The 26,010-nt window shown below is 37.8% G+C and overlaps 1 protein-coding gene across 5 annotated transcripts in view; it reads right to left on the reverse strand.

The window, feature by feature from the left end:
• dis3l2 (DIS3 like 3'-5' exoribonuclease 2) overlaps nt 1-26,010 on the reverse strand; it is a 140,687-nt gene that overhangs the window by 42,685 nt on the left and 71,992 nt on the right. For all 5 annotated transcript variants that reach the window (XR_001480119.2, XM_069197302.1, XM_069197303.1 and 2 more), the window contains 3 exons: nt 24,824-24,936; nt 21,953-22,060; nt 14,908-15,141 (listed from right to left, as the gene is read on the reverse strand). Coding sequence is in view for 4 of the 5 variants with exons in the window: in XM_069197302.1 (XP_069053403.1) it covers nt 14,908-15,141; nt 21,953-22,060; nt 24,824-24,936 (455 nt within the window). In the remaining variant the exon portion in view is untranslated. The remainder of the gene's footprint in view (nt 1-14,907; nt 15,142-21,952; nt 22,061-24,823; nt 24,937-26,010) is intronic.

A 26,010-nucleotide genomic window follows, 5' to 3' on the forward strand; every position in this document is an offset into this window, starting at 1 on the left:
TCAGTCTGACGTCTAGGTCAGATCACGTGCCACTTGAAGTGACTGAGGAACCCAGAGCCAAATCAAAAAGAGCAGAGGTTCTCTGGAGCTGTGTGCCTTTCTTTGAAGTAATAGAAAGCAGCCTCATCGATCATTAATTTAAAAGTTTCTTCTTTCTTCCCCCCGATTTAAAAGGACTAGACATTCTGGCTTTATTTGCTGTCCCACTGAAACTGTTAAAGCCTCCCCTCCCAAACAAAACAAAACAATCTGAAATCAGACAGTCTGCCGGCCTGAACTCAGAAAACTTTTTTTTTTCTTTTCTGGGGGCTAAAAAGTAAATCAGAAGGTTTTAGAATACTTAAGTCTTGTTAATTGGTGCAAAGCTTTAAAACCATACTGTGTGTAGAAAGTTCTGGGATAGCCACTATCAGAAATTTTTGTTTACTCTTGTTTTATATAAATATAATATCACATTCTTCAAAAAACAACATCTATTCACTCCACCATAAAGTATTTATTGTAGTGTTAAACTTTGAAAAAAACAGTGAAGTGCATTCTTCAAAAGGGAATGCTTAACATGCCCAAGGAGACTCATAAACCTGTATCCTGAAAGATTCCAGGCAGTGGTTCCCAATCCTGTCCTGGTGTCCCACACACCTGATGGTTTGTGTTCCAGCTGAGCCCTCAAGTTACGCAAGCGAACCCCCTTCATTGACTTAGTAATAAGTTTAATGTGAACTGTTTGTTCCCTGTTTGTTCCAAACTCTTGAAGCTTTAAAAGTTGAATTTTGTAAGTGAAATAAAATCCTGAACTTGCGACAAAAAAACAAACTGCAAATATTAGAAGCAACTTCTTGGGTGGCGTAAGGCTTCAATTACCTAAGTAAGGTTTGTTGGAATGAAAAGCATCAGGTGTGTAGTTCACGTTGACCAGGATCGGGACCCACTGATTTAAGGAAAGCATTATAACTTCACTGTACAGTGTTCTAAAGTAGTACTGGAGTAAAGATTCTAAATTTCAGGTCCTCCTGAAAGCAAAATTTAAAATGTCCATTTATGAAAACACACTTTCTAAAAAAAGTTTTTGATGTTTAAACAATGTTAAAGTCTAAGCACTATGTTACTGGAAGAGTGTGGTATGACTAACTTTTATTTTCTACATTTTGATATATGAAACCAATTAAACAAACAATGATTACGATGATGAACCAATTCTCAGGAAAAAAAAAAACTTTTATCTCCCAGTATAAGTTCTGCAATGTGATCTGGTCTTACCTTTTTAAATTCCTGCTTAAGTCCCAGTTCTTGCAAAAATAGTCAGATCACTGACCTACTTAATTAATTGCTGAATTACACAAATTTGAATAGCTTATAATTTACTTCGGGTTCATAAAGAAAAAAAGGAGGAATGACTCATGTGCTCCATGCAAATTCTGAAAATAAAATGAAAATAAACAGCCTTGAAGTGCTGGCAGAGCTACTGTTACGGTTACGGTTTGCCACACTTAAAAATAAAGGCTTAGAACTCCTACCATCGGATCACGTTGAAAATCAGGGCGAGGTATCATGAAATATTTGACAATACAGATAACGCATGAAAAGCAAGAACCACAAAATGCCACAGGACAAAATTCTTCATTAGTTTGAGGATCTGTTATCACTGTAAATTGACTGCTACATGGGAGGAGTCTTCTATATATTAGCGATTAGCCCTTTCAGAAAATAAGACTGTTTATAAAGAAGGTGATTTTACAGTTTTATGGTTTCTTGGTCGAGAAAAGCTTCTTTGTGAATAGGATTGGTTTTGGGGGTGTAAACTGAAGGTTCCTTTATAGCTGCCAATTATAACAAAGCATTGATCCACAGTGCAATTTGATCTTGGAAATTTCTGCATGTTCTGATATTTTATTTCTTTACTCTTTTTTAATAACTACTTTTAAATATTTGCGGTACTGCACCCCAGTAGCTTTACTAACTGTATTCTATGAAAAAATCTTAATGCAAAAATAAGTCATCCAAAATGATTAAGAGAAAGTCTTAAACATGCACTAATCTAATTTAAACAGTTTTCTCCAGAAAGGTAATGACAAATGTAAGAATTTGAAGTAAAGTAAAATTGCGCTGCCCATTTCTGCAAGGTAGTTTTTAAAAAACGTCAAAAGCATATAAAAATAATTCAAAACTAAAAAAACAGAGTCAATCAATACATTGTATTCCTCATATGATTTACAGACTACATTTGTAACTGATATATTTTAGATCTTGTGCACTTTTTTCCCACACATTTTACAGATTTAAGACTACCTAAGATATTCTGCTACTACAAAGGGTGATCTGGAGATCAGCCAAAGTTTTCATAAAATTAATTTTAAATGTTTCTTCTAATATCATTTTCAGGGATCTATGTGTTGATTTTACTAAATCATCTACTAAACTTCCAGTAATACATTCACTTTAAGTACTAAAAATCACATAACTTATTAGTGTGATGACTATAATACACTCTATCTTAATGCATAAAATACATTTAGTTGCTGCTTGTCAGATGTTTAAAGTCTGGCAATCTAAGCATCGGCCTGTATTTCCCCTTTTGGGAAAAAAAGGTTTAAGTCATGCTTTGTCTTCTGTCCAGGTGATCACAATTGAGCAGTATTAAGTTCCTTTATGAAGTTTGGTTCTACTTACAAATTACAGTATATGCACATATAAGGTCAGGATATTTTTGAAACACTTAAGAGATTTAGCTCATCTAGGAGTCAGTGTGTCAGGTACTGGCATAGAAAACAGCCTTGGTGACAAAACTAAATACTCGATCCTGTTGCCCCCATCAACAGAATTAGTCAGGACATATCTGGTCATCTGTACTTTAAATCACATTAGCACAATACAACAAAGACTGAGTGAAACATTAAATACACAAATCCAGATTTAAGCATTTGGTAAATGTTTTAACAGCAGTCTATATAGGCAGTTAACGGTCAGGGAACTAAAGCTATGTATTATTTCTCCTGACAGACAAATTTTACAAAATATAATATTTATGAAAGACTCCCAACGTTAATCAAACAGTACAGATGGAAGAATAACCAGTTCTGGATCTAAAGGGAAGGTTACGGACAAATAAAGGAACCCAATCTCCTTTTCTCTTCAGTAGAGGCGTCTGGGGAAATATAACATAAGCGATCCTCTCGCTTTTAGTGTAAAGTTTAGTGTAAATTTGTTTTATTGGTTTGTTCAGGTTCCAGATGTTTAGGCCTGTGCCACCAAGCACTTGTTTACCACCAAAAGGTAGCCTCAACGCAAACACAACTAACCAGTCCCAACGGATAATAACAAAACTGTATCAAGTGACACATTAACACCCTATACTTTAACAGTTATTAACAACATTATATTAAGTAAAAATATGTAAAGTAGCCTATAACACTGGGAAAGTCACTTTGAATTGAATTCCTATGCTAAATTCTGCTGAAAAGTGGGGGGTTTGCCCCGAAATATTATAACAGCTGATTGCAAAGAAAAAAATGTATCGAAATGTTAGCAAAGCATCTTGGTGTTCCGAAATTAATGAATGTAAATCCAAGCTTAATATTGTGGTGGTGTTATCTGAAAATGAACACATTTAGAGTCAATAATTAGCTACATTTAAATATCAAACTACAGCAATTATTCTTATGCTCATCTGGAAAGCACATACAGTACACACATGCATATGTAGGCAAAAGATAGAGCTACAGTAGGTTTGGAAAAAAACACCTATTTATTCTTGAATTCAAGAACAATACGGTGAACCATAAAAGTGGTGTTGTAAATATTAGAAAGCCAATTTTACAGACTGAGCAAAAAGTGAAAAAACTATGTCTGAATTCATGTAGAGTGTGATAAAGAAAGAAAAAAATGTCATCCAACAGAAGGGTGAAGTTCTTTTCTTATATTTGATTTTCAACCAAAATGAAAACATCAACTTGAACAGTTTAGCAGAGTCAAAAATGTTTTGGACATGTTTACTTCATGCACTCTACAATTACAATTCAGTTAGCAACACTGACACCCAAGCACTTCTGTTCTTGTGAATATTATAACCCCCCCCATACTGCATAGGATTAGCAAAAATATGTGACAAGTTCACATAAAAAGGCATGTTACCTCAATAACAACAAACAGATGTAAAAATGTGGGAAGATATATACATTAGCATATCAAAGAATATGCTCTTTAATCAACAAGACTCCAAGCAATGGAGTAAATTAGCAAAAGAAAAACAACATTAAAAATGCACAGAGTGGTATTCTTGCTTTTTTAATCTTCTATCATATCCATCCTTGATCAGAAAAACTCTTACCCCAGTGAAGGGCACTGGCAAGGCAGGTTGTATCCTGAAAGCACAAGGCACCAAGCTGGACTTCGAACACAGGATTTCTCTCCCACCCCCGCACAGGATGAGAGATCAGGACACAGCATTGAGTCTGGAAAGACTCCTAAAGCCAGAATTGAACCATGGACCACTGCAATGCCTCTAGGTCAGACCTAAAAATGTTTAAAGGAGAAAACTGAAATGTACACTAAAGTATTAATTTTATTTAATTAATAACTTTTAGCCTTGTTTTCTACAATATTCTGTATTACATCATTTCCATAATTTTTGACACGTGTCAATTGAAGACTTACGGAAATGCTAATTTCGCACAATTTTTTTAGAACGCTAGTGGAACGCTTCAGAAAAAGAACGTTCTGAAAACCAAACTTTTTCGCACATCTGTCTTTCATCTTTGAAAGGGGCTACAGCTTTTCTCCTTAGAGACAGATAATAAAGATCTTCATGTTAAGAGACTGCACAGAAAGCAAGAACCAAAAGACATCCTTTAAAACACACGTTCCCAAGTATTACATTGTGATTCTGTTTTAATGACAACTCACAGGATTGTGCATAGGCTAGTAAAACTATTTTACTTAACTGACAAACTCAAATCTACAGCCCAAGTTGGTTGTACATTGTATACCTATATTTCAGTATTTTTTAGATACTGAAAATATTACACGAAGGGATTACTGCATATAAATATTCTGTAATCCTGGTGGTCTAAACGGAGTAGGTTTGAACGGAATGCAATAAGTAGTGAACTATCCTGTAGGTGAGTTAATAATCACAGATACAGCTCAGTTATTTACAGGCACACACATCACATGCCAGTGAGGAAAAACATCTCCCCAGGGAGTGTCCAGCCCTGTTTCTGGAGAACTGCAGTCCAAACACTTGGAACACGTGAGTTTTGTTCAAGTTAGCATATTGATTTCAGTTAAGTCAGGAATGTGCACCTGTTGTACTACAGGGTGTTGATATTTTCAGATTGGGAGATCATCTGCTTTAGTGGTCAAAACGAAAGTTAATGAAATTAAAAGTTCTCCATAAAGCCTATTGGATTGCAGCTCTCCAAAACCAGGGATGGGCAACCTAGTACATTGGACAAGGTGTATGTTACCTTCGTATGCATTTCAATATAATCTGATACACAACTAAACTAGTAAGATAATTAGATATGCATTGTTTTCAACACACTATCCGCCTGTAACGTCAATGCTGTAGCTATGAGGTGAATACAAGTATAGCACACTTCCATGCGATATCGTTTTTACAGAGCCAACCAAATCGAAGGAAAGAAACAACAATTAGGACATTGAAAGCAATACTAGTGTGTATTTTTAGGAAAAAAAAAACGTAATCTCAATGAAATTGTACATACTGATTACTGTGTTCTAACCTGCTTCATTTTAATACTGTGCCTTCATGGTTTTAATTTCAGCAACACCCTCAGTATCCTGAGAGATTATTTTTCTTCCCAGAAAAACTGGAAATCTGTGAAAGACAACCTAATGACCTTAGTAATTACAATGTTAACACCCATCAGAGCTTCAATGTCAGAGTAAACCAGTGACCTGTGGGTTCCTGTGCTACTCATTGCTTTCACATCAGTTTATCTGTGAATCCTCCTCATTATCTCCTCCTAAACACTGAAGGGAAAGGCTGTATGAGAAACAAGTGAAATCTTATGCCAACTCAACAACCAATAATAATTTCCAGTAAACATTATGCATTAGGCAATAGGGCATAATTGGCTTAACATCACATGACCCAGCTTGACAAACAGTATGCATACACTGGATATCTTTAACACTAATGAGATGATTCACACTAAAATCGCTGCTCAGAGATTAGGTTCACCCACTATTGTCACTTTTATTCAAGAAATAAACTACAGCAGTTATGTGGTTAATTGATTCATTTTTACTCCATTTTTAGGACTCATTTACCTTGAATAAAATCAATAATTTCTTCTTAATTCCAAACAATAAATGGCACATGCAGTTTCTGTGTATTGTACTTGAACTGTTTCAACACAGCCATCCATATCTGATTCAGTCAATGCACGAACACAATGCAATTCTGAGGGGGCAATCAATGTACAATTGTGCCTGTAAACACTAGCATCTGGTGGAATACAAAAATGTAATCAAAGAAAAAAAACTCGCAAAACAGAATTGGCAAATTACCAATTAGATAACCACCTACATGAAGAGCGAACTCTTATGCAGAACGATGCATGTTTCTCCAAACAGGATGAACAGGACCTTGTTCTTTCGACCACTAATTTGTTCACAGTGATAGTGTGTGCACAGCAAAGCTAAGTATACTAGCAGAAAAATCTGTGATAGTTATGCTTGAGTTACAAGGTGGCAGTCTGTGTTAAGCTTGAAATTTCTGCTGACTTCTCGAAAAAAAAAAAGCTCGAGAGAGATCAGAGGATTACAAAAGGAAATCCTAAATCGGAATAATTTTCACGCATCATTTTCACCTTTCTACAGACTGAAATAGAGTGCTTCTGATGTTTGTCTGGTACTACACGTGATAAAAAATTCAACTGTTGGCTACAGATCACAAACCCAACGTGGGTGATGCTGATATTTCAGAAAAATGAAAAAATAAATACTTGAGTCAAAACAAATGCATGACAATGTATGGAAGTAGACTTCTTTAGTGCACTTTAGTCCACACCTATAGCGGCCTGGAAGATCCTGGGAGCTGAAGAAGCTAATTCGCAGTGGGGGCTGAACTTCCAAGGCAATAGCCCATGTGTTTCAAGGCTATGATGTGGACAGAATCCAGCAATGATTTCATAGGAATTGGCTTGAAAACAAACACACGCTATAGTTAACCGATAACAGTGAAATCTTGATTTAACACTACAGAAGAGATAAGTGCCTTTCAATTTTAGAACTACGTGCCTTATCCAACATCTCCTGCAGCCTGCTGACAACACAACCTGTGTGTTCACAGGGCATTCCAGCAATCAACTCTCAATAAAAATATGATTCACCACGGCCCCTAACATTCTCAAAAACAATGATTGTAATCCAAGAAAACCCATTGCTAACTTAAAACACAAAAAGCAATGGATTTAATTGTCTAGCTTCATAAGACCAAGCTTGCAAAAGCAGAAAGTGCAGTGCGCTGGCAGATGGAAGCGAAGTCTCAGCCTGAAAGGTATCTTAACTAAGGCTGTGCTGCATTAGAATCACAGCTCCATGATCTGAAGCTGTCAAATGGGTTCCATGGGCGGCGCTCATTGGATTGCTATAATAATTAAGTTGTATTAAATAGGCTTGTATTTTTATGAAATCCAATAGGTGTTTACCATGCAATGCAATGAGGATGAAAGTATATTAAGTGACTTCTAGGGTCACAGAAGCAAACCACAGTAAATAGCCTTGTTACAGTAATAAACCAATTTCTTTCACAAAGATGTTTATATGTCTGACCTGTTTACTGTAGCTTGTGCCAGATGAACTTCAAACCTCCTGCAATTAAATGGTACGACACTGGGTGATTAAGTTTGTACATGGTTGTACCCAATTCACTCCAGCGGACAAACCGTTTGACTCTCGAAACATATTTTTGAAAGCGCCCAACAGGTTATGCTGGTAAGGGGTTAACTATTTCATTGCTTAGTTAATGCCCTAACCTCAAACTCACTATGCTTGATTTTACCAAACTGAAAAACACACAAAATAAGGACAAAATAATACCTTAATGTGAAAATTCAAAGGTGGGGAAAATATATGGAAAAACAGGAACTTGAAGGAAGAGTCTTGATTTGTGTGCAATCTTATGTGTTACGTCAAACAGCAACATACTGTATACCCCTCAACTGTATCAGCACCCACTATTTCAAGGAAAATTGGGGACACCCAGGCTCTAATGCAATGTTCACACAACAGGGACATCAAACCTAAGGTCCATGGCGTAACAAGAAGATCAAATAAAAGCAGTTTTTGATCATTTGTAAAAAAAAAAGTGAAAACTGTTTCCAAAAGCGGGCTAAAATGAGTACAGTCTTTGAGAGCACACAGGAAATGTGCTACTCTGTGAACAGGAGGATTTCCACACATGTACTTTACACCAAAGGCAGGATAAAGAACCTGAGAGTGACCAAGCTAAAGACAAATCTAGCAGCGTCTTGCACAAAGGTGACCTGTCTGGAATTGCACCATGTCTGAGAACCATATTCATCAAATATTACAACAGACTGTGTACATTTAGAAACTTAACCCTTTGCTGCTGCAATTCTAGATGTACAGTAGTGCTCTCTCCCAGAGTGAATTACTAAAAGGGGGGAATTTGGGAAAGTGCAGAACGAGCTGCTCTAGATGAACATTTTGGACAGCATTAGAGCAGTACTGCAGGCTCAGCCTGCTCCTCCAGTATTCACCGAGCTTTTAAACACCACAACAGTCGCCCTGAAAAACCTCCTGACTGAAATTATTGACACAGTATTCGAGACGAATGAGTATCTGACCATTTCCTTTTTAAGTACTTCACTGCATTTGAATTTTATGTGTGGGAAAAGGGTTTGCCCTGCAAAAATACCACCACCAATAATGAAAGTCTTCTTATTTTTCTTCGATCTGCCTCCTGTTTTTCATCTTCGCTTACAGTACAGTACCGCCTAGCATTATTGTAAAATTTCTTAAAATATGATGTGAATGCTCGATTATGCAATGGAATGCTATTTTGTATTCTGCAATTATGTTGCTACAATACTCACATCCATCACTTGAGGAAACAAGATTGTGATTCAAAGCCTCCATTCAACCTTTGCATCCACAGGTCCAAACAATGTCAACTGGTTTGATAGCCTGGAGGACAGTGTCTCTTCCCCAGCCCCCTCACTTCTGTTATCGCCTCAGACATGCAAGGTTCTCCGTGTTACATTTTGCACTTTGTAACGTCAGCAAGTCAATTTCAAGGTATCTGTGACATCAGTGGTGCGGGGAAGCGATTAATGAAAAGACGTCTCAGCCTTTAGCCATCAGAGAAAGCTACAGTAAGAGAATAGAAAGGCATGGGCAAAAGCCAAAATATGTACCTTGCTGCATATAATCTTTGTGTGTGGGTGCTGCCTTGCTCTAATGCTTTTATACAAATCAAATGTAAAGTTGTTTTTTTACTATGCATATGAAATACCTTTTTATGATTCACAAATCTTTTTTTAAGAAACGGATCTCAGCTCAAAATTCTTAACCTGCAATGTTATACTTCTTTTCATGGCATTATATTCATACAGTACATTTCAACTCTGATGCTAAAACGTCAGTTCTTCTGATTGCGTTTTCGACGGCTCTAGATTTTGCTTTTCCCATGGTAAGTCTAAGAAAGCCTTCTTTTAAACTTTCTGTTTAAACAACTACCTAAGCACAACTTTTTAATCAACGGACAAGAAGCAGTTTCAGGCCATGTCCTTGTGATGATTTTACCCATTTGATCTTATCTGAAAGCTTTGAGCGATGTACCGGATTTATATCTTCAGGTCAACATCATTCATTCTATCTCATCCGAGATCTGTGGCCTTTTAAAGGTTAACTGCGCTTGCTAATTGCTCTCTAACTAACGAGAGCCTTGTTCAAGACAACGTCATACAAAGGCTGAATAAAAAGCCTTTTCAACTACCTTAGCAATAGCATTTAACTTCAGAAGGGCACTGTGATTTCTGAACACTTTGTTGGATAGTGGTGGTTTTACAAACCCATTCATTTGTCTGTTATTTGCAATGAGTTGTTGCCAGCACATTTAATGTCGAAATCACAGTCTGTGCTTGAAGGTTACAAAAACGTTATTTACACAACAGAAATGTGAGAGCCCCTGTCTCTTACAAATGCTTTAAAGATCTTTAAATCTGCCTGCACTGGAAGATAGGCTTGTATTTTAGCCATCCTTTGCTTCTTGTGTAATTATGACTGGTTCAAATAATAATGTACAGTATACATGTTAAGTAAAATAATAAGTCATTTACACTTCATCCCATTCATACAACTGCACAGTTCACTAAAGCAATGTCAAAGAAGTATCTTGCTCAAGGATACAACAGCAGTGCCCCACCCAGGGTCTGAACCCACAACTCTTCAGTTATTATACAGAGCACTAACCATACGTAACTATACCTTTTACAGTTCTGCCTCCTTTTCGAGTCCTTATTCCTCAACATTAATACTGTTGAAATTACAATTTATCTCTCCATCATACGTAAGAGACATGCAGTATTACAAAAATGGTCTAGACCCTCAAGCAATTAACAAGTACTATTTCCAATTTGACTTTTTTCATGCAAACTTGGCATAAGGAAATGGCAGCTCAATTACAGTCTCATCTTGCTTCTAATGAGTTCTTTGAACCTTTCTGGTTGAGAGAGAGAGAACTGAATGATATGCTGATTGCTTCCGATTCTGGGTCACTTAATATTCTGTTCCTGGAAGTGCAGCTGCTGGTCCCTCAATCAAACATATTGAATCCTCAATCCTACTGAATCACATGGAAAACTATCATCTGCTTTCTTTGGTTAGGATAAACAGTAAATCTAATGTCACTAACTACCTGGGTGTTCCACAGGGTTCAATGATGGTAACATATTGCTTCCTCCTTAGATTATTTGCCATCAGGGACTTCCATTTAATTTCACTCAAACATACTTGTGGAGCAAATCAGATAATAAATTCTGGTTTCTGCCCTTAAAAGATGTCTCATATTAAGATGAGCTGATCCAACAGAAATTTAAGCTAAACCATGACAAGGAAGGGGTTGTGCTCATAGGCTCTCAACTCCCAAAGATTCCCACAGCTGATGAAATCGGTGAAATTACAGTAGTTAACATGACATTACTCTTTATCCTGTGTTGTTATTTGAACCATATGAGACATAAAACCAAGGTCCTGACTCTCTGTGGTCATTAAAAGTCCCAGTGCATTTCTTGAAAAGAGTAGGAGTTTCTTGAAAATTTCCCATTGGGTCTTTGCCAGTCATGGCCTCCTTATAATCTATCAACTGGCTTCATCACTCCAATCTCCTCCCCACCAATAGCTGGTGTGTGGTGAGTGTACTGGCGCACTGTGACCGCCGTCACACCATCCAGGTGGGGACTACACCTTGGTGGTGGTGGTGGAGAGGAGTCCCCATTATCTGTAAAGAGCTTTGATTGAAGTGTCCAGAAAAGTGCTATATAAGTGTAAGAATATCTGTTATTATAATTATTAATTCTGTGTTCTGTGGCTCTGGTGTTAACTAAAATTGCTTTTAAAAGCAAGAATATTTGATGATAAAAACACATGGATCATTACCTATTTGTTTTTACATTTTTCAAATAAACATCACATTTATACATACAAAGAGATATCGAGCAATAAGCATGTATTCGGCATCACCTTTGCTAGCTAAAAGTGCTCCCAGAGAGATATCCCTCATGACTAGATAAGCCACAAGAAAGCAAAACTCCTATGAAACATCAAGCTTCTCTAAAACAGACTGGCTACAGACAGCTATGCAATGCCGAGGGAGAAATTTTATAAAACAGGCCCAAGCTATCAAGAGTACCATGCATGGGTGCACTTCAGTAGAGGGCACCCATTCAATTGCACTTTGAAAAATAAGAAAGCTGGAATGTGTAGGGGGCTGGTATATGTGTCTGTGGTTGAGGGGGAGTCAGGACGATCATTGTAAAGTTTGCATAATTGGTTAGTAAGCCACTAATTTAAGCTAATGTTTTTTTTATTTTAACTCTTTCACCTCTGAAAATCCAGTGTAGGAATTTTCCATTACGCCTTCAAGTGCTGAACAATTCTGACAGGTTATTAAATGCACTGCAATCATTCATGGTCATCAGTTTCCCTTATCAGTCACAATTAATTAACAAAGACATTTCAGAATTGTCTCCTCCGCTGAATGAAGTGCCTCTTGACCTTCCAAGTCCCAAGACACTGCAGCACTGTCTCCGATTAGTTCACCACCTCACTCGTCTTGATACCATATCCCCATCAATTAAGGCACTGATCACTAACTCACCCAATCTGCTCTTTACCTGAGATGATTTCTGTGAAAGGGTATCTATTAAGGATCTACTAATGAACAGTGGCTATGAAACCAAGGCATAAAGCGAGAAAGAAGCTCACAAGTGCAAGTGATATTTGCTCATGTAAGTTAAATATATAGTGCCTCGCAAAAGTATTCACCCCCTTCATGTTCCATTTTGTTGAATTACAAATGATGTACACATTTTTTATGTTTTTGGAAATTTGAAAGCTGAAGTTTTGAAGGTGTTTAAAGTTGTCAGCAAAAACCACAAAGAAAACTCAAAAAGTAAAATGTTGATTGCCTCAGTCAATACTTGGTAAAAGCTCCTTTGTGAGCAACTTTCAACTGCAATTTTTTTGGGAGAAAAATAATCTCTACTAACTCCACACATTGTGATGCTTAAATTTTTCTTTGCACACTTGCTCAAGCTCCGTCTCGTTGGTTGTGGATTGATGACATAAAGCAATTTTCAAGTCTGGCCACAGATTTTCTATGGAATTCAAGTCAGGATTTTGACTTGGTCATTCTGGCACTTTGACCTTGTGTTTTTATTGTCCTGCTGAAGGGATTTTTCTGGCTCGTTTTGCTTTTTTCAGCACACTGAAGCAGATTGTCTGCTTGTACTCTGTGCCATCCCTTTTGCCCTCAATGGCAACAAGCTCCCAGTCCCTGCTGATGAAAAGCAGCTACAGATGAGAAGCAGCCCCATTACATAATGCTGCTACCACCATGCTTGACAGTTGGGTGACATACTGTGTTGGGTTTGGATCAGTTGTAATGCTTTGCATTTAAGCCAAAAGCTTCCAATCTAGGAAGTGCCTGGATAGTGTGATACACCTTGCAATACTCAATGATCAAAGGGATAGTCGGTGTCTGATCTTTTCACCCTTCCCCTCATGCCATTATACAATCTTTACCCCTTGAGTACTTAAGCAATCAACATATTTACATTTTTGCTGACTTTTAACTCCTTTTACCCATACAAATGTTCAGTCTGAGTATTTAAACTTTAATTAAAAATGTTTCTGAAAAAAAGTGGAAAGCCAAACCCAAAACAAATGGCATAACAAATCAAAGAATTTCCATGCAAAAAGGTCAAGTGATATGTGCATTTTAGAACTTTTAAACATTTGATGGCATGAAGGCTGTACTACGAAAAATGGCTTTCCCACTGGGATGTTGTGCGTTCCACAGATGGAAACCAAAGAGCCCTTTCAGAAAGCAGCTCAGTATCCATGCTGGTGATATTAAGACTCTAAAAGCTTCCTGGGGCTGCCTGAGAGCCATACAAAGGTCACAAAAGAAACACGTGCTGTGTCCTGTATTCCACAACATATGGCACTGAGTTCTCTGCTATTATTTATTTTTTCTTTGTTATAAAATATAAGAATTCTCCATTGTTTATTCCCTCCGCAGCTCCTAGCACTATTTTTCCATTTCTTTGATACAGACAATTTTAAAAGGAACAGGCTAAAAACGTTTTACAACACATGATACTTAAAATTCTATTAAAACAGCAATTAAGTTTTACTTTCCATATTTACATCCTCCACTTTGCAGAAGACTGGAAGTGAGTTCTGGGTCTGGAGCTGCGCATGCAGCAGAGGATACCAAATAATAAACACATCTGAGTTCCTTTGATGTCAAGGAAAATAAATTTTGTTCAAAAACACCTTTTGTGCATATGAAAATGAAACACTCGGAAACAATGGCAGTAGTTTCCATAGTTATAGTTAAACTCACTCAGATGGGTATTTTATTTTGGATATGTACTGTATCCAGATTAATTTATAAGCCTGTATTTAATATTATTATTAATTGCTTACACTTAAATAGCCCTTTTCTGGACACTCCACTCAAAGCGCTTTACAGGTATTGGGGACTCCCCTCCACCACCACCAGTGTGCAGCCCCATCTGGATGATGCGACAGCAGCCAGAGTGCGCCAGAACACTCACCACACATCAGATATCAGTGGGGAGGAGAACAGAGTAATGAAGCCAATTCATAGAAGGGGATTATTAGGAGGCCATGATTGGTAAGGGCCAATGGGAAATTTGGCCAGGACACCGGGGTTACACCCCTACTCTTTTTGAGAAACGCCCGGGGATTTTTAATGACCACAAAGTCAGGACCTCTGTTTTACGTCTCATCCGAAGGACGGCGCCTTTTTACACCATAGTGCCCCCATCACTATACTGGTGCATTAGGACCCACATGGACCGCAGGGTGAGCGCCCCCAACTGGCAGCAGCAACCTTAGTTTTTTCCCAGGAGGTCTCCAATCCAGGTACTGACCAGGCTCACACCAGCTTCAGTGGGCTGCCAGTTGTATGAGTTACAGGGTGATATGGCTGCTGGTAAAAAGCCATCTTTCTCGCTTTTTCTTTCGAATCAGCTCTATAATATTTTTTACCCTAAATAATGTGACTTGTTGCCCCTTGTACCCTCATCCTGCTTTGTTGCATTGGGGAAATGTGTGCTGCTTCTTGCCCTGCAGAGCTTGAGTCGCTGGCGCGAGCAGGGTGCTCACCTGGTCCAGCCGTAGGGCCCCGCCCTCAAAGCGCTGCCGGCGGAGCTGTCTGGCGATGCCGTGCAGGCGGAGTACAGCCCGGTGGACCTCGGAGAGGGCGTGCTCTGGGGAGCACGGGGGCAGCTCTTCGGCTGAGAAGACCTTCTCCGGGTTGTCAATCATGCTCTGGGCATGGTCGTAGCTGAGCTTCACGCAGGAGCGGATGACCGTACGCCCACACCACTCGCTCAGGATCTGACAGAGGAAGGGGGGAATGCAAACATTAAAAGACAGACCAAAACAAAACATGGCCTGTTTCACGCAATCAGCCAGGGAATCGCAGTGGCACTGTGGCTGAGACTGCTTAAGTGACTGGGATTTCCCGCTGATCATGACAGCCCACAGCTGCAGTTTCCTTTAATAATTACATAATAGGTTTCTCAACATGGTGTACTGGTGCCAGGTGTCCATGACACCCATTTCCAGCTGGTATTTAAGCTGGTATTAATTTACCAGAATTTACCAACTGCACACTTGATACGCATACTGTACATATGTACCATAGACTATTTACACATTCACATGGCTACTTCTGGTTTACACTGAACACTTTCCAGAGTTATGGCACCTTTTGTGGACCATCAGGCACTGTGAATAATGGCAATGTCAATATTAATTAGGTCTCAATTCACATTCCCCTAATAAAGATGTATACATACAGGCAGTCTGGTATTTACACACACAGTTAATGTGGGAAATTTATTTAACACATCTCAGAAATAATTGTATCTTAGTTAAAAAGAGAAGTAATTCTTCCTAAATTAACTCGCTTTGGTACAGCCAGCTACAGGACACAACTTGTCCAGGAAGAGCTCTGTGTTCCCAGCTGCCTTCAGATGAACAGAATTGCCTGGGTGACCTTGGGCTCTCTGTTTTTTTAGCCACCTATTAACCCTCATCAACTTACCATTAAGGTAACTATGCGGAGCAGTGGCACTGTGACTAAGGATCTGCACCTGTGGCTGGAAGGTTGCAGGTTGCAGGCAGTGAAAAGACATTCCACTGCCTGCAACTACTGCTGCACGCTGTATTGTTATGCGTTTGATAAATAAACTTTGATTTGAGGTTCAAATTCCATGGTCAGCAGAGAAATCCTACTCTGTTAAGCCCCTGAGCAAGGTCCTTAACCCCAACGGGTTGCCATTTAAATGGCTGACCCCGCGCTCTGACCCCAAGTTTCTCTCTCCCTGTCTGTGTGTCTCATGGAGAGCTAGCTGGGGTATGCGAAAAGACAAATACCTAATACAAGAAACTGTATATGGCCAATAAAATGATCTCTTATGTTATTGGATGGATATAATTAATGCAAAAGAGGACATTAAAATACAAACAGTTTCAATGTACTTCTAACATGGCAAATCCTATTTTTTTTCTCATCAAGCTCAACACGACTTCACAGCAAACCAAGTCAAAAAGAGACAATATCATCTAGTGCACTGCTCTGCTTTTAAAAAGGTTAAAAAAGGTTTAAGTGCAATACAAAACCAATGGAGCCATAAGCTAGAAAGACTTTCCCAGGGATTTTAGGAACAGGATGTTAATGGCAGTGTTAGTCTATTATTCCTTAATATTTAAAAACAAGATCAAGGAAATGATTTATAGACATGAAAAGTTCAGAGACAAAGCATATACTATTACTGTTCTTGTGTTTGCGCATCTGGCTTACAGGGGTGGTGTGTAATGTATCCTTTTATGCACACCTACAGTTTTGCATATATTGGCAGCAACATCTAACACGTCATCGGTTAATTTATTCCACATTAATGCAACCTGATGGGTGAAAGCTCATTGATCATGGGAAACTCTAGTACTTTCTCTTCTACATTTAAGCAGTATTAGCAGGTTTTGAAAGCAAACACTACCTTTAATATTAAGGCATTTATATAGGACAAATTAAAAAGTATATGAAAGCCTAAAGAGATAATAAAATAAATCCATGAAATAATACAACCAAGCTATTGGAGTGGACTGTAATAGCACTTTTTATTTAAACATTTCAGTATAGTTGGGATTGAAAGCATTACTTAATGAAGACTAATAAAGGACTGGATCACAATTAGCTCTGCCAAATCAAATTCCTACTGAATATATCATTCAAACAATCAAAGTGCTAGATATTATTTCAATCAAACAGCCAAGGACTTAATAATAAGTACATCTCAACTGAGTACTAAGTTCAAGCTTGATAAAATGTAAAGACTTGGAAGGTATGGAAAACAAAAGCTGTCCACAGTTACTTCTTGATTACTGATCACAGCTTTTTCCCCCGCCATTCTAAAATACAGCTTTCCTATGCTCTACATTGGTTCCCAGCTCTGGTCCTGGAGGAACATTGCCAGTTGTTTTTCATTCCAGCTAAGCTCTGAATCTCCAATTGATAACTTAATTGATCTTGTTGTTTTGACTTTTACATGTTTCTTTAGTCAGCCCCAAGTGTTGAAAATATCATGCTTCAAGGGTACTGTTTCCAGCGAGTTCAGCATATTAAAATCAATGCGGCCTCACCCTAGACAGTCCTGAAACAGACATTGCCTTCTACAAAGGTCCAATTGGTTACAGTCAACACACCTGAATGGGGGCAGTTCTGAAACTCAGAGGTTGGTACGGGGTTGAGACCAAACACAAATCCAATTTGACCTTTGAGGAGCTAAAAACAAATTCATATCTATGCCCCATAAAGGAAAGTGAAACCTATTATCCCCTGATTAAGAACTTGACAGGAGCACAGACCAGAAGAGATAATGTTCCTCCAAGACCAGGGCTGGTAACAACTAGGCTTTAGGACAAAGGAAATGTATCCGTCAGCATCCAGCTCGGATTTAAGAGAGCTAAGGTCTTCTGCCACAGATTAGGAATGATCTGCAAGATTCTTGCATTATTGCAAATACCCAGTTTTCATATATAATAGGGGTAGTTCGATTAGTCAGTTCTTTAAAAGCAAAGTCTAAATAAAAGATCTAAAAACGGTTGCAGAGCTAAGACCTGAAACGGTAAGGATGACAGCCAAAGAAGAGCCACACTTGTGTATCCTTTCTGCAAGGATGTGACACAAAGACTGTCTGGTGACCACAGCCAGCCTTGACAGTCAGATTACTGTTAATTTGATGGATAGACCTGTGTGGTCACAGAATTAAAAAAAACTGAAGACCCACTAACACAGAATGTTAAAATGAAGGTCAAGAGCCATCTGCCAACTAACCATCATTACGTCTGACATCGGGCAGTAGGTAAAACAAAGCAGGTAAGGCAAGTAGGACACACAGAGAGGACGACACATGGAGTCAAACCTTTCACCTGCAGGAAATGACCTGGCTCACATTTTTATACTGTGGTAATGGCTTATGCAATTATTCTAAAACACTAAATCACGAAAAGGGAGTTTTAATACTTGTGCAACCAATCTATTTTGCAATATGTGATACACAGCCCTGTATCATTCTGTGATGAATATGCCACACTAAAGCAGATGCAATTAAAAGGGATTGTGTTTTAAGCTGCTTGTAAACCAATGAGTTTTCATGAATCAAAATGCAGCGCCTTCCTACGGTGTCCCATTTAGTGAAATCACAAATACAGCAGACAACTTTATTAATACTTTATTCAAAACCTGAATACAAAGACAGAAGACTTCTTAGGTTACAAATAGGTTGCAGAAAATGTCAGCAAAAACTAAGGAGAAAAATTAAAATACAAATAATTGAGTGTTCAGATTTAAGCTCAATATTTGGTGTAAGCACCTTTGGCACTAATTACAGCCACAAGTCTCTACCAACTTTGTATACTGGCTTGGTTTGATTTTTGCTCATTCTTTTTGGGAGATTTCTTCTGGCTCTCTGAAGTTGCTTGGGGAAGTTGGTGGGGATCATTGATTCTTAACAGGATTCATGACAAGACTTTGACTCAAGGATACTCAGTTTCTTATTCTTAATCCACTCTAGTAAAGCTTTGTCCTGCAGAAAGATGACTTTTCACCCTAGTTGTAAGTCTTTAGCAGACTAAAACAGGCTTTCCTTTGCGCCATTCACTCCCTGCTGAGACAAATCATCTCCATAACATGATGCTTCCACTACCATGCTTTACTGTACTAATGGTAATGACGGGGAGATTTACCATGTTCTTAGACAAAACAGTTCCAGTTAATTCTCATCTGACCATAACACCTTTTGCAGGATCAGTCAGGCGCTTCGTTGCAAACCCCATATTGGCCAGCTTTGTGGAGTGACCAGGATATTTTATGACTGTCACATTTTCTCCCATTCTCTCAGACATTGAATGCTATCGCTCTTTCAAAGTTGTCATTGACCTCACAGATTCACAGTTTTCTCCTTGTCTGGTTGCTCGGTTAGGAGAGACATCCCAGTCTTGGCAGTGTCTGGGTGGTACAATGCACCTTAATTTCTAAAATGAGTAGAATGTGACAATATTCAGAGACTTTGAGAGTTTTTGTATTCTTCTCTTGATTTGTACTTTTCAATTACTTAATCCCTGACTTATGAAAGCTTCTTAGTCTTCATTATTCAGTCTGTGGTTGCAATTCACTAAGGAACATGAATGTTGTACATTTTTTATTCTGAAATCATGGGAACATGTTACACAATTACTGCACCTTGTTAAGGCAACTTTATGCACTCAAAGGAATTTAGGTTTGCCAAAGCAAAGGGTTTGAAAACTTCACCATGACTTTCCAGTCCATTTTTCATATAACCTATTTGCATCTGTTTTTTGCTTTGAATGTGTAATAAGCAAATATAAATCACTATTTCAAAGTGTCATGTTTGCAAACAAAACAACAAAATGTGAAAACAGTGCATGGGTCTTTTGAAAGGCACTGTAATGAAATCAGAAAACAATTTTCAAGGGAAAGCAATGCAAAAACAATACAGGGCAATAATATTCAAAAATAAGGAGGAAGAGCTGTTAAGGGGTTAGGCTTTTTTAGCAAAAAAATAACAGTGCTGATCACAGTGAATAAGAGGGAGATAACGAGCAAAGCAGCACCACAGAAAAAAATGGGGTAATTTTGCAGCATCTCTGATTGTCTACATGTGACCTTGAGAGACAATCTTGGTTTTCCAGGACTGTCATTGTAATGGCTGAAAACAAACAAAGACTGGTGGTGACGCACATTGGCTCATGAGAAGGTCTAGAAAAAGTCATGACCTGCAGCCTAAACCAATTTCCACAAAAACAACACAGAACCTGTCCAAAGAGTGATAAGCTCGGGTACCATAAGGAAAGACTTATCAATGTAAGAATGGCATGTTAAAACTAAAGATTGAGTATAAAATTCCCCCTTACTTGAGGTTTAAAATGATATTTGCTTCAGACAATTATCCTGTAGAGGCTTCTGATGTCGTTTTTCACTGTGAGATTTGTTAAACAGTTTAAATGAAATTGATACAAGAACTTAAAAGGGACACATCAGAAAACCCAATATGAAGATGTAGAAGATTTCTTCTTTACTTCATCTGAGTAATTTGTTCTTATATTTTGTATAGTACTCATAACAATTTCCCATCCTACAGCAGACCACAATCTACTGACTTTGTGTTTCGGACATCTACTTATAAATTTCTTACAGCTACTACAGATAAAGATTTGGATGAAGATCAAACATGGGGTCTCTTCTAATAAAGGGTACAAGACATTTGGGTTTCAGCCTCCTCACATACCCCATGAAAAATATGGGAAAGATGGTTTTAACTCGATATGCACAACTGCAAAGGAGAATTAAATTAAATTCAAAATACTTTATTCATCCCCAAGGGGCAATTCAAGCAGCAAGCTGTGCAACATACAGAACTTTCCAAATAAAACATTACTAAGAAAAAATACATTATGAAAGCAGCAGTGTGCAATATTTAAGAAGGTACTGAAGTACATGTACATTTGTAGAGGGGATACAAATCATAATTGATAAAAGCTCTTTACATTCAGTGTTTGCAAGCCTGAAGGCTGCTGGAACACAGCTAAATTAGCCAAGAACTATACTTTATTTAAACTAGTGAAATATGATGTCAAGCAATCACATTGCATAAAATATATAAATACTGAATGCAATCTAAATCTTAATCAAAGTGTAATCAAAGAAAAAGGTCTACATATAACTCACTTTGTCTCAGTAAACATATTCCACAAGCATTTTTGCCATTCTCACCTGTATAACTTGAAGCTTTCAAGTGCAGATGCTTTTTGAAATTTAAGGGGGGGTTTTTAGTCATGCACTCCTAGTCATACTATATTAGATTTTTACAATGCAGTGGCTGGAATACAAAGATTAAACACTGACGATTTTCACAATTCAGTATTGCTTAACTATTATTTCCTTGTAATTTGAATCTTGCACACACCTTTTGTACACATTTCATTAGCCTTGTACTATTTGATCTTACAGAAGATGCCAGTAAAAATGAAATGCGACCCTGTTTCCTTCTCTTGGTGAAAAAAACCTTTCCTTCCTTTCCCACAATCTCAATCTGTGACAGGCTTTCCTGGACAGAGCATCTACACTGAATTTGTAAAACAGTGCTGGTGTCACTCAGCACCAGGGCCACGGTGAAGTCTGATCACACATTTCCTTGATGGAAATGGTGTCTTAACCATCAAGGCGAACGAAGTGCACTGAAATCACCCAGTTTTATTACAGTGCTGTTCCTGCCTGCGAGGTTTAAAATACATGCGGCTTATATTTTCTTTTGAATCCCACAGTATTCCCGCAGCTAAAAAACTATGAAAAAATAAGAAACAAAACCAATAAAACAGTATGGCACACAGAACATTTTCTGATTTTCGCCAAGCCACAGAACATCTGAATAATTGTTTATGTGGCTTTCTGTCAGTTAGGCTAAAGACAGAATTAATAAAAAGTAGAAAGTGTCTTTTTTTTTACCTTAAACTGATCAATTCAGTCTACATATCTCCAAAATATCATTTTTGCTTATAGATATAGTCCACATGCTTGCCAAGTACAAGAAGTGAAATCAGTATATGATTGTGCATACTGTACCTTCCCATGAGGAGTGAGTGTCCAGATGACAGAGAAAGTCAGCCTGTCTGTCATGGGATTGAGACTGCAAAGCTCCTCACACAACAGGCGAGGCAGCATAGGGACTACCTGCAGAATGCAAACAACAAACCCAGAAAACAAAATCAGCAATATTACTGCAATGCAGAGATTGGGACAAGAAATTACACTCGAGTGTAAGGAAAAAAGCTAGGGACCACTCCCCAATTCTAGTATCTTGTTTAACATTTGAATTCAGTTAAGATCATACTAAAGCTAAAGCTATGACAGAAGTCATTTAAAAGACCTGGCTCTTCCCCTTGTTGCTTGTTTGCTTACAGATCAAAGAATATGATCAATACATTTATTGAAAAACCCCATTGGATGCAAAAATACCATTAAGGCGAACTGAGCATTGAACATTGAACATATAAAATTCAATAAACTGACTCCGTAGTAAGGAAAGAACAGTGTGATTTTCATGGATATGGCAATGACAAAATAAGAGTCCCGAAAAGAGAAGGAAATAATTGAAGAGCGAAGAACTACATGAAAGTGTTGTGTCTGCGGAAGGAGCAGTGGGGTGCAGTTATGTAACTGGGTGCAAAAAGGTAAAACCTACAGAACACCAGCGGTATGCACAACCCATATGCAAAAAATCTTGCCTTCACCACACAAATCAAAGTCAAACAAAGACATGACTGTGTAAAAGCAGTAAGAAACACACATATAGCTCCATTGACTGAAGATCAATGCAGATGGAAGCACTGAAGAACACTGAAGTAGAACTACTTTCACCATCATGACTTCCCAGTGGCAGTGTAATTATTCCTTTCGAGGAGCTTTTCTTTATTTCAAAAATCCCTATCTGAACCTCTTTCCATTATTCAGCAGATTCACACTTTGGCTTCTGCTAGTGATGAGAACAGAAGATAAAAAGAAAAAGTGTCAAAGGCCAACGATAACCTCCCCTTTTCCAGATGAATTCAATCACCCCGCATTTAGGAAGCACAAAGGGCTGAGAGAAAGCTGTTTTTACCATGAAGATACAAACACATGACAATGGGCTGGCAGGCAAGTAGGAGGAAAGGGAGCACTGCACATGCCTGTAACACTGCTTATCGCTTGCTTTATTGCAAATATATTTCAAGGTAATTAGTCACTAGTCTCCTGTACTAAGCTATTATATCTTGCTTAGAAGACAAACTCAAAATCAGTATCTACCATGCCCCTTGTTTTCAGGCCTTAAATGATGATAATTTTGTCAATGCAGATATTACAAATTGCAGTATAACATATTAAGAATTAATCAATAAATTATATATTAAGCTACTATACATATTACTTTTTCTTCCCCCATCTAGTTCAGGGAAAGATTTGGTTCATAATACAGGTAAATGAATCTGGATACTTTCACCTTCATTCCTTTACATGAAAGGAACGCAAGCATCCTAGCAATCTTAATTTGAGCATCAGAAAGAGGTGATGAGGAACAGAGTGCCTGTTCATTTAGTACTTTCCAGTATTCAGAACATGAGTACTGGTCTCCTTGTTGGTTGTCCATGTAATCCTTTTTAATTTCATGCTATTTATTAAGACCTCAAGTTTTCTTACTGCAGCCTCGTTAATTTCGGTTCTGGAAGGCATTAAAGTGAAAGGACAACAGTTCTTAATTCACAATGAAAGCATGATGCATTCTATTTCAAAATCCACTACTACAGAACAGAGAGAAAATACCCCACGGGCAGTCTCACTTCTTGGTTTTCCCTGTAGAACACATTTTAGAAACACCTCAGATCTGATTAAACATCAGACTTTGTACTCTGGATGAGATCATGTGAAAATGTGTTCTATTATGCTGTCTATGAGGATGAGTTCATAAGGTCTGGCAACATGATTTCAGAGTTTCCCCGTAAGTCTCCCTTATATTTCTTTACAAAAAAATAAAACTATAAGAAATAAGGTCTGAAAAAATTGCAATAATGGTACAAATAAAAGGCCCTGGAATTAATTTATCATCAGTGGTATTGACAGCTTGCTAGTAAAGAAGGTAAAACGTTCATCAGACGCTCTACAGATGGTCTGCAGCACCAGGCTCGGCGATGTGAGTTTACAAAACAAACTGAACCATCTTGTCACGAAGGACCGCGTTCTGTAGTTTGCCTGTCTTGGAGAAGATGAACAGAAAGGCAGACTGTCAGCTGCTGTCACAAACACTTAACAGGCTTGTTAGTTGTAACAGCTCTTTTCAGTCACCCTCAACGGCTCCCATTAAAATCCAGTCACGGATCCAAACGTCTCAATAACGCCATGGGGATGACAGAGTCACGAAGCACTATAATTTACCGTCCTGCTTCAGCGCTGCAATTAAAAAGCAGCATCCATCCCACGTCACCTGTCAAATCCTCAGTTTTATCCATCCGTTAGTGGAGGAAATATTTAATGCTTTTTTTGTCAATGGCTTATCAAATAATTAGCAGCCAGATTTTCAATGCATCTGCGATAGCTACCGGGTTCACTCAATCACCAAATTCACATTCAACATGCTTTTTAAAAACCGTGCCTGCAGGAGATAATGCAAAATGTGAATACTCAACTTAGGTCTTCAATTTCACCGAGGCAAAAAAGAAAAACAATTAGAGTACATAGCTTATAAACACAAAAAAGAAAACAAATCAGTATAGTGGAATTGTAAGTGAAAAGGAAAGCACTGCAAGTTTTGAATGTAATAAGGATGACTTTGATTTCTGGTTATTTTCTAAACTCAAAAATGTTGGCAGCACAACATTCTACTAATAATAAAAATGCAAAAGAAACAGATTTATAAAAATAAAATGTCAAAAAGGTTAAGTATTGAACAGATCAAACAGACACCTTTTGCACAAGGTAGACGCTGGTCGCTCTTCTGCTAGCAACCAAATCCATTGCATTCCCTTCTTCCACAAAATAACTGACATCAGCGATATGAACTCCAACTTCAAAGTTTCCTGAGTGAGAAAGGAAAGGGGAGGAAATTAAACAAGACCCTTGTATCATATTGCATGGGAATACCAGCGTTTTCCAGGCCATGCCTTATATTCTTGTTATCTTTTATACTGAATGTGATCACTGTACAGAAAAAAAAATGTATCTGCTTTTGGTATGAATTCAATGACTTTGTTCAAGATATTTAATTTCTCCCATACGTATTTTTGAAATAAAGCTTTTCATGCCAGATGTATTCAAAAGGAGATGTGCACTGAGAATCCCATTTTTGTTGAAACATTACTTTCTCTCATGTTTATACATTCCTACTCAGATACACTGCTCAGCACTTCCTGCAGATCTTTTTTTATTTTTACTTTGTGTTGTATGAAGTGCCCTTTCATTAATGTATAGCTTTACCTGTGGTAAATTTCATAGAAAAATGAAACATCACTAGAATGGCAACAAAACAAAAATGGAAAGCAAGTTGGGGTATGCGAAAAGACAAATTCCTAATCCAAGAAATTGTATATGGCCAATACAGTGATCTTATATTATAAAAAATAAAAAGTATCATATCAGTACTAATTCTGCAACACCTTAAGCAATCCCCAAAAATGAATGTTGCCTTCTTTTCCCATTTCTGCCAAAGATAGAAATACATTTGAAATATTCAGGGAAAAGGAAATTAATTAAAACAGCTTATTGGTTTCCCTCCCATTTTTCCAAAAGCCAGGTACTTCTTGTTTGTTTGCTACAACTCAAGAGAATGTTTCTCAGAAAACAACTGCTAAATCTGACTGTCTCTTTATTTTTCAAATCTCTCACCATTTGTTCTGACACATTAACTTCCAATCCTTGTGTGATCTACACAAACCTGGAACAACTCTCCATTACTTCTGGAATACATTCTCTTGAATAAAATGATACATAGATACATAAAAAGATATAAAAAAGAATAAAAAGATACATAGATACATTTCATCTGAATGTACATTTTTATCTGGATTAACACAATGAATATTTTGTGACCGTGAAGGAATTATTTACTAAAAGACCAAAAAGGGAGGGAAATTCTTAGGACTGCCTATTATGGA

Source organism: Lepisosteus oculatus, chromosome 13, assembly GCF_040954835.1.
Source record: "Lepisosteus oculatus isolate fLepOcu1 chromosome 13, fLepOcu1.hap2, whole genome shotgun sequence".
Lineage (NCBI taxonomy): Eukaryota > Metazoa > Chordata > Actinopteri > Semionotiformes > Lepisosteidae > Lepisosteus > Lepisosteus oculatus.